The 9,107-nt window shown below is 47.4% G+C and overlaps 1 protein-coding gene across 1 annotated transcript; it reads left to right on the top strand.

Annotated features, from left to right (window-relative positions):
• Positions 1 to 3,024: 3,024 nt before the first annotated feature.
• Positions 3,025 to 8,837, top strand: LOC104471084 (zinc finger MYM-type protein 3-like; the record flags this gene model as incomplete). The annotated part of the gene is made up of 8 exons (XM_010086293.1): positions 3,025 to 3,907; positions 4,614 to 4,657; positions 5,053 to 5,125; positions 5,871 to 6,162; positions 6,595 to 6,772; positions 7,207 to 7,419; positions 8,007 to 8,157; positions 8,722 to 8,837. Coding segments are annotated over exons 1-8 (1,950 nt in total), but the record flags the coding sequence as incomplete, so codon positions are not given.
• Positions 8,838 to 9,107: the final 270 nt, after the last annotated feature.

Below are 9,107 nucleotides of genomic sequence, written 5' to 3' on the forward strand. Positions count from 1 at the left end.
GACAAAACCCCCCACAAAACCATAACAGCATCAAAAGTCAGCACTCATCTGTTCTGTATCGCCTTATCACAGAGCTCCATCACAGCAAGTTTAAAATAACCAAAACGAAAATACAGGCTGCAGAACGTATTGCCACTGGAGTTTTTGGAGGCCCAAAGTATAAACTGGTTCAAAGGGGGATTGGGCAGATTCATAGAGGATTTTCCCAGTACAGACTCGCTAACAGTGACAGTCTCAGTGCAACTCAAGCCAAGCAGTTCTTCAGCAGCTGATTGCTGCTTGATAGAGGATGTGCTGAAGAAGAACATCCTCTTAGTTACGTTTCTTATACTCTCCCCAGGTATCCATTCTTGGTGTGAATAGCAACGGGGTATTTGAATACATGGTTCTTTTGTTTGACTGACTGCAGCAGTCCTGAGCTTTGCACATCTTAAGAAGAAGTTTTGAGTCATTCTCCAGAACGTGTGAGCTGTTCTGCCAGGGGGATTTGGACAGAGCTGATGAAAATGGATAGGACCTTGAACACACAGGGCAAGTGCTGTGCTTCCAACCAGAACATGCGAGTGGTCTTGCTGCAGACTCTTGGGTCTGCAGAAAGGTCTGCGTATCTGTCCCAGACGGGTACCAATAGTTTGGAGTTGACTTAATCTGCAGAATACTTGTTGTTTCTAAGACTGTTTTGTTGCCATTAAGCTTGTTAGAGTCTTGTCTTGCATGGTAATGCTCTTGCGCCCAAAGCTTGAAAGCAATGTTAAAGTATTCACTATTGAAACCAGGTGCTTTTGGTCTATTTGTAGAGCACAGGAATAACATGGCAAGTTCATAGACTGATTGTTGCTTGCATCTCATCTGGGAGGGAATACTCCAAGGGATTTCTTATGCTCCAAGATTGTTCCCAGGTTCTCTTTCTAGAAAGCAAAGACAAAGCCAAGTGAAGGTGGCAAATACTCTGTAAGTTATCACCTCTGTGGTTCATTGCAGACTTGTGCGAAGTGTCTGAAGGTGAATTTGATGAGTATGTTAGTCCTGTTAAGTATACCTGTGAATAAACTTTCCTTATTCATCTGAGTGGCTTGACCTTTCTGCTGCTTATTGTTGTAAGGTCTGCTGTCTGTCTGGAAATTTGGGTGAGGGACATCTTTGAGAAGGAGGCATTGTTTGTATTCTGAGCAGCAGAAAAAATGTGTTTATCATCTTGGGATGGTTCTCACCTGTTTCAAATCCTTAGGACCTTTCTTTCAGATGTCTTTATTTCCATTTCACTTTGTTCTTCTTTCTGTCAGCCACCTTAAAACACATATTAGATCCTTATTGCTCTGGAATTGCTCGTTCTGGAAGCTTCGTCTCCTCTCTAACTAAAGAAGGTGAATGGAATCACCAAACTCTTTAGTGGTGAAACTTCCTGAGAATCTCTGAAGATTGCATCTTGTGTAGTTTCTGTTTGTGATTGTGGGAACAGTGCTTATCTGCCACTGTGAAACAGCAAATGTTGCTGTGTTTTTAAATAAAATAAGGAGGCAATTACTTTGAACTCCAGCTGTAGGATATGATTCTGTAAACTCTTGCTTAAATGAGTTTCAGAAGTTGGGTACATTCTCTGTCCAAATATGTCCTTTTTAGTTCTGAGTAAACCATTTGTGAGCAAGACTTGGTTATCCTTTCAGAGGGAAGGATATAAAGAAAGAATTAGTCAGCCATCACCAGTGAAATTATTTCAGGCTTTCTCCTTCAGTGGTGATATAGATGAGTTATGCCCATAGTAAGCCACAATAGGAGGGAATACTGAATCTTCTGCTTCAGGGCTTAAAACAGTGCCAAATTTAGAACTAGAATGACTCTAATGGGGGTGGGGTAGGTTGGTGCCACATCTTTTTATTCTAGTGCCTTCCTTGTAGTGTCTGCTTACAGCCTGTTTTGGGGATATAATGCTACTTCAGGTCTTACTCTGCCTCACCATTTGTAGACTCCAGCTCCATCTCCCTTTCCCTCTTCAGGTTTGTCAAGCATTAGTGCTTTGTGGGGGTATAATTTGTTTTTAGCCAATATTGATATAAATGTTTACTTGCCTCATCTCAAAGTCTTGCCCTCTCTGTCTTACGATAATGTTCACCATGAGGAGCTGGGCTGTAACTTTATCCCTCTGATGTTAGCGGTCAGCATCGCGTTTTCGTGTGCAAGTGTGCTGTCTGTGCCCTGAAAAGTTACACTGATCTTTCTTCCTGATTGCGGATTGCATGCTTATGTCTACTTTGCTATTTGTTCTTCCTCTTATGGCTGCTTTTAACGTCACTGGCTTTACCACCTTTCTTCTTGTCACTCTCCAGAATTCCTCTTAGTTCTAACTTAAGCTTTTCCAACTGTAATGGGTCTGAATATTAGCTCACATAGTTTTGGGGCTATGCTGTAGCTATAGTTATACTATAACATGGTTTGTATCTGTTCTCTGACAAAATTCATGCATCTTGTCATGCTATATCTTGTTCGAGGCACAGGCTACAGAGCTGTAAAGGAGTTCTTTCTGTATCTATGTTTAAGAGAAAGAATATTTTAAAAATAAAAGATGTGTTAGCTCCATGAGAACAGTTCAGGAGAAAGGACAGACCAGATTATTTGGGTCTGGTGAGATAGAGATGAAGGCAGGGAAGGGGGTATTAAACACCACAGAACAGCTCTGTGAAGCCACATGAATTGGTACTTGAGTAATTTCTGATACCCCATTGTGTCACTTAATATAAGCAAGTCTGCTTGCTATGCTGTGGTGAGGTGTGTGGAGGCCGTAGAGTTCCCAAAGGTCTGCTATACCGAACTGCTGCCTCCTGCTGCTGCTGTTTGGCTTTAGAGTTTTGTAAACCCGTGAGTAGATGTGACTGACCGTCTGGTATCCTGGTTATGGCTAGCAGTATTACTGGGCCACTGTTTTTTTACTCCAACAATGTTCAGAGGAGTGGACAATTCATGCACTATGTTAGACTACTTTTCATTAACTTGCAAGTCTCTTTCTTATTTCCAGTTGCCATTTTCTGAATGGATTCCAGTGAATTTTCAGGATCTTTGGACCCTCTGTCCTTGCCTGACAAACCACTTGTTGGTGATCTCCCTGCTGACATGGAGTTTGGGGAAGATCTCCTGGGGTCCCAAACAGCTTCTACCCAGGAAGTTTCAGTTCTTCATCCCCCTGACTGGAATCAATCCAAGCAGATGACTGCAGATGGGGACTTGGACCTTCTAGTGAAAGCAGACAGCCTGTCTGAACTAAACAAACCAAGTGACCTCGTTCTAAATAAACCTAGTGTCTTGGATATGCTGGAGAAACCTGATGTCTTAGATGACTTGGATAAAACTTCTGACTTGAGGGAGCTAGATAAATCGCAGGGTCTGGATGGGCTCTGTAAGGCACATCCTTCCCAGGATGTAGAGGATGGACTGGCAGACTCCTCTGCCTTCTCTAGAGAAGCCCTTGTTCCAGAAACATGGAAAGAGGGGGAAGATGCACCAAAAAATTATTCTGGGGACCTAAAGGAAGATGGTGCTGCTGCTATTCCTGCACTGTCTGATGACAATGCCCCTGAATCACCTCGACAGCCAGTTCCTGACTCAGGGGCCCTCAGCAGTGCTCCAGCCACGGAAGAAATCACAGCACAATCCTCAGGTCTGCCAATGGCCCCCCCACAACTCAATCCTAAACAGACAAAGAAGACGAGGTTGAAGGCACCAAGGAAAAGCTCACCCATGCAAAGGGAAGGGCTGGCAGGGGAAGCAGAGGTGGAACTGAGCCCAGACAACAGTACTGCAGCTTTGCCTCCTGAGCCCACACAGGAAAACCAGGCAGAGGAAGGGGAAGATAGTGGGAACAACTTGCCTGAAGAAAGTGGTGTACTGAAAGTACAGGAAGCGTCACCACCAGCAGGTAGGTTGTTATCTCTGTGGAACTTGGTTTCCTTTTGCTCAGGAGATCATCCAGCCGCACATTGATGAAGCCGGAGTGTGTTTTGTGCTCCAACTTTTCCCGTTATCCCCCACTATGGAAATTGTCAATGCTGCTGGTGGGCTAAATTTGGGGAAAGTGTCTTGCTCACAGGAAATCATGCTCTGAAAGCTGCTTGCTTGGTGCACGCAAGCTCTTGCTCTAGCTTTCGTGGCTTGAACTTGATTTTCAATGTTTGTATCAGCTAGGAGCTTTCCTGATAAAGCTGCAGCAGCGTATTAGCTTAGCTCACACTTTTCATCACTGGAGTCTTTGCTGGAGCTGAGGGTCACCAGGAAAAGGTGTTCCTAGTAGGCAAAATCCTTCTGCCCAGGCTGGCCATTCTCTGGAGATGCTCAGTCTTGGTCAGAAGCAGCTGGAGGCGACTGCCCAGCATGTCTCCTCCATGCAGGGAGGACTCCCCCTTACAGAACTCCTCCCAAGCTATGTGGATCTCTCGCTACAGGTGGTGAGTTTAGGAGGTTTCCTGTGTCTGATCACCACCAGAACTGTGCCTGTTAGCCGGGATTGTTTGAGGCTTCATGTGCAGACTGACCCAAAGGGTGGCTGCATTTGAAGAGCACTTGTCCTTTTCTGTTGGAGAAAAGCAAGATGTTAGATGCAAGCTTCTTCTGTGTTTCTGTTCCAGGAGAAAGCCTGTCTGGGAAGGGAAGTGAGCTGCCAACTGAGAAGGTGAGGAGAATGCAGTCAAGTACATATGCTACAGGAGTGTAGAGGTTGGCTAACTGTTGTCAGACTTCATGAGGGACAGTGGCTGTCTCATCATCCCTTTGGGAAGGAGTTTGCATGCCTCCTGTGACAGAGTGTTCCCCATGCACTGCCACTGTGCTGTAACGTGGCTTCAGTGTGTCCCTGCAACCCCCAGCTGGAAGGTCATTCTCATAAGTTTACTTCCCCCTCTCCCCCATCTTGCCGACTCTGGTGAGGTATCCATGGAGCTTTATCTGTTTTCAACCTAGTTATTGGGAAGGCAAATTCCAGAAGCTGGAACTCCACCATGGTTGGGATATTTATACATGGCTGTCCTAGCAGATGGTCAGCCTAGGTGTTTTCTGAATGTCTTCTAGGAGCAGAAGAGAAGTGAACGAACCAGAAGATCAGAAACTGCCAGGCCTGAAACTGTGAACTCCTCTGAGAGCAGTGAGTAACTAGGGCTGGCCAATGCCCATTTTCAGCCAGAGAGCAGGGCTCAGACCCCATGTGGGCAGGTGGTTCATGGTGTGAGTACAGTGGGAACTCAAGCATCTGTGCAGAACTTTGGCCTACACAGAACAGATCACTTCACCCCATGAGTCTTTATCCTGGGGTACTTGCCTGGCTTTCCAGGTCATTTAGGTTGAAGGGATGGCTGTATTATTTTTACAGTGGTGTGTGGACACCAAGCACTAAGCAATAGGTAAGACTCTGGGGTTGTTCCCAAGAAATCCATCTTCCCTGTCCTCAGCCAGGAACTTTCTTCCTTTGTCTCTATGGCAGCAGGCTGTCTAGAGGAAGGTTCCCTGATATTTGTGTGTTGCTCCTTCATTGCCTGCCTGTGCTGGAGGCTGGTGATCCAGCTCGTTCCCTTTAAGATCTACCAGTTCTTGGAGGGTTTTCTGCTGTAAATGTTCACACTTCAGGCTTCTGCTCAACCTTGGCAAATCATGACTACCTAGAGGGGAATTGTACTTAAGCCCAGTTTGCTTAAATACCTCCTGACTTGTCTCTAGTTCTGACACAGTATCTTTTAAGGGTCCCTTTATCATTCCACTCAAACAGGTACAAAGCATGTAGAGGGACTCCAGAAAGGTAACCCGAGAAAGCCCCAGCATGTGCCTCATGGCAGAGGTTTCTGTCTCAGTTCCTAATGAGGGATCTCTGTGAATCCTTCTCTGCTGATTTGCAGTTCCGGTCTCTGATGAAGACTCTGATGCAATGGTGGATGATCCCAACGATGAGGATTTTGTTCCTTTTCGTACCCGACGCTCAACTCGCATGTCTCTACGCACTCAGATGGCTCAGCGAGCTCCCCGCTCTACTGTCTCCAAGATGACTTGTGCTAACTGCCGGACCCCACTGCAGAAGGGCCAAACTGCTTACCAGCGTAAAGGGCTCCCTCAGCTCTTCTGCTCCAGCTCTTGTCTCACCACCTTCTCAAAAAAACCGCCTGGCAAGAAGATATGCACCTTCTGTAAAAAGTGCGTGTTCATTCCCCTTTCCTCAATGCTCCAACACGTGACATTCACGTGCCCCACAGCCCTACCTGCCAGTCTCCATCCCTGTGACCCTCATGCTTCCCATTCCCTCACATCACCCCAGCCCACTGCCAGCTGCTGCCCCATGTCTTCCTTTCCACACTGGATATCCCATGCTCTCTACACCCCCTTCACATTATTACCTTTCCCTGCCTGTCCCCAGGCACAATGCTCCTTATCCCAGCCTCTTCTCAACCTCCTGCATGCTCCCTCTTCAGACACCCCTCCTCTGGGCCAGGACAGAAGCTGCTGTGAGACAGTTCTTGCCACCCTTTTGGGACATCAGAAAGTCCCATGTATTGCAATGTGCCACCCTGTCCCTTTGTGGCAGGACTGGTGTGCCTCTGCACTAACAGATTCCCTCCTGATCCCCAGGGAGATCTGGAACACCAAGGACTTTGTGGTTGCCCAGATGGGTTCAGGTGCCTCTTTCCGTGAGTTCTGCACCTCTGTCTGCCTCTCCCTCTACGAGGCCCAGCAGCACAGACCAGCACCTCAGTCCGCAGATGCCTCGGATACCAGCCGTTGCAGCGTCTGCCACAAACCTGGTGAGGTAAAAAAATCCCTTGTCCTTCAAGTCCTGGATGAGGTGCTTGTGACCTGCAGCACCTGGCCATGCCTGGGACCACTGCAGGGCATTTGCCAGGTTCTCCTGTGGTGTGAGGCCTCAGCACCTGAGCTGGCTTGGGCTCACTCTTGGATCCTGCCTTGTTACTGTGAACCAGCCCTTATTCCAGCAGAAGAAATAAGGCTTCTGCTCCTCCCTGCCCTGAAGCTCATTGCTTCCTCCCACTCTGCTCTCCCAGTTGCTCTTCTGACTTTTGGTGAGGGAGGCCAGCCTGAGTCCACACCAGCTTCCAGTATGGCGCTTGCCTGAATTTTAGTGTAACAACCTGTTATCCCAAGGGTTGTGGTAGCAGTGGTGCACATGCGTCAGAATGAGGCACATGGAGGTTTGGGGGAGTGACAGCAATAATGTCTCTGCAGATCCAGCATGAGGTCAGCAATGGGAACGTGGTTCACCGCATCTGCAGTGATGCCTGCTTCACCAAGTTCCGGGCCACCAAGGGGCTGAAAACCAACTGCTGTGACAACTGCGGACTTTACATCTACAACAAGGGCTTGCCCCTGGAGTACCTCTTCCATGAAGGCCAACAAAAACGCTTCTGCAACTCTGCCTGTCTCAACAGTTACAAGAAGGTGTGTGGAGTCAGCTGCCTGGGGGAGGGAGGTCTCCATGGGCACACAGTTCCTTTGCTCAGTATGGCACAGGGCACTTTATTTAAGGTGATTTGAATCCCCTTGGCCTTTTATTGCTGCCAAAACATTTAAGAGATTGCTGTGAGAAACTTTGAAGCAGGCAGACAGAATTTCTTTATTCTGCGTGGGGCCCATCTTGGACCCAAGCACAGGTCAGGCACTCTATAAGCTGGACAGTGCAGTGACACTGGTATATGCAGTTAGCATGGGCTGGCTTCTTTTGGATGTCTTCCCAAAGCTTGGCTGGTTATGTTCCTCTATGTTCTAAGCAGGCTTCACTTAACTGTCTTGATGGGATTGACAAGCTCTGTATTCCTGTCAGGATACCCTTGAAATGAGAAGGTGAGGTGCCAAAGACAGGCTTTTTTGCTACCACCACCTGAACCTGCAGACTATGAGCCTGGCTCTGGCATCAGGTGTTCTCTGCAGGAGAGCTGCCCTGTAGTGGGGTGGGGGCACTGTAGAGGGTCAGACCTCTCTGGCTGTGATGGTCTCCCTGGCATCACTGTTCTGCTCTGTGTTTGCAGAAGAACACTCGGGTCTACCCATGTATGTGGTGCAAGACGCTGTGCAAGAACTTTGACATGCTGCCCAACGTGGATCGCAGTGGCAAGATGGGCCTGTTCTGCTCCATTTGCTGCACTACGTCCCACAAAGTGAAGCAGTCAGGCTTGGTTGGTAAGAGCACCTATGTACGGGGAATCAGTGGCCTCTCCACTCTAACTCCTTCCTTGGTATGATTTATTACTTGTGGATGAGACAGGAAAGAAGGCACGTTGCTTTTCTCGGGGGGAGTCCAATGAGACAAGTGGAAGGATATTTGGAGAGGGAGGAACCCTTGCAGCATGTAGACATCATAAAACTGAGGCATAGTGTATATTGCTGTTCTTGCGAATGCAGGAAGCAATTGTAGTGTCATACTGTGCTGGCATTGCCCCTTCCATTACATGGAGTACCATGGTGTCCAGGAGTGGGTATGGTCTTCGATGCAAGTATTGCAGCCTGTTTTGTCCAAATTCCTGTAGAGCCAGGGTCACTTCCTTGAACCACTCTGCCCTCCATCTGTGTTAAAATTTCTGTCCTAGGAGAATCTGTTGCTCTTAATTTGCTGATGTTCTCATCCCTTGCTTTTTGATGATAGCTTGACAGTCTGAGGATGAGTGAGTAGCTTGCATCCCATCCTCAGAATCCAGTCCTGTGTTCTGTGCTGCTTCCCTCATTAATGCCTGTCTGTTTCATCAGGTTCCCCTAGACCCTGCAGCTTCTGCAGGAAGAGTTTATCTGAACCCAGTTATTACAACAAGACAGACCGGGTTGTCTACCAGTTCTGCAGTCCCAGCTGCTGGACCAAATTCCAGGTACTGAAATATCCTTCATGCTGGGCTGGACGTAATCCTCAAAAGGCTTGACTGGTGGTTTTTAATCTTCTAAATTAAGTTTCAGCATATGTGAAATGTTTGTGGTATTCAAAGGCAACTGGAAGAATATTAGTGTTGTACAGTTGTCAAAGAACAAAGGAACAGCCAGAAAGACCTGGGAAACTTAGGCAAGGACATGCCTTGGGCAACTGAGAAAACTTAGATAATCTGGAGCTAGAGAGTTAGTTACTGGCAGTTGCAGCATTTGGG

The sequence above is a fragment of the Pterocles gutturalis genome, unplaced genomic scaffold (assembly GCF_000699245.1).
Source record: "Pterocles gutturalis isolate BGI_N339 unplaced genomic scaffold, ASM69924v1 C12357749, whole genome shotgun sequence".
Lineage (NCBI taxonomy): Eukaryota > Metazoa > Chordata > Aves > Pterocliformes > Pteroclidae > Pterocles > Pterocles gutturalis.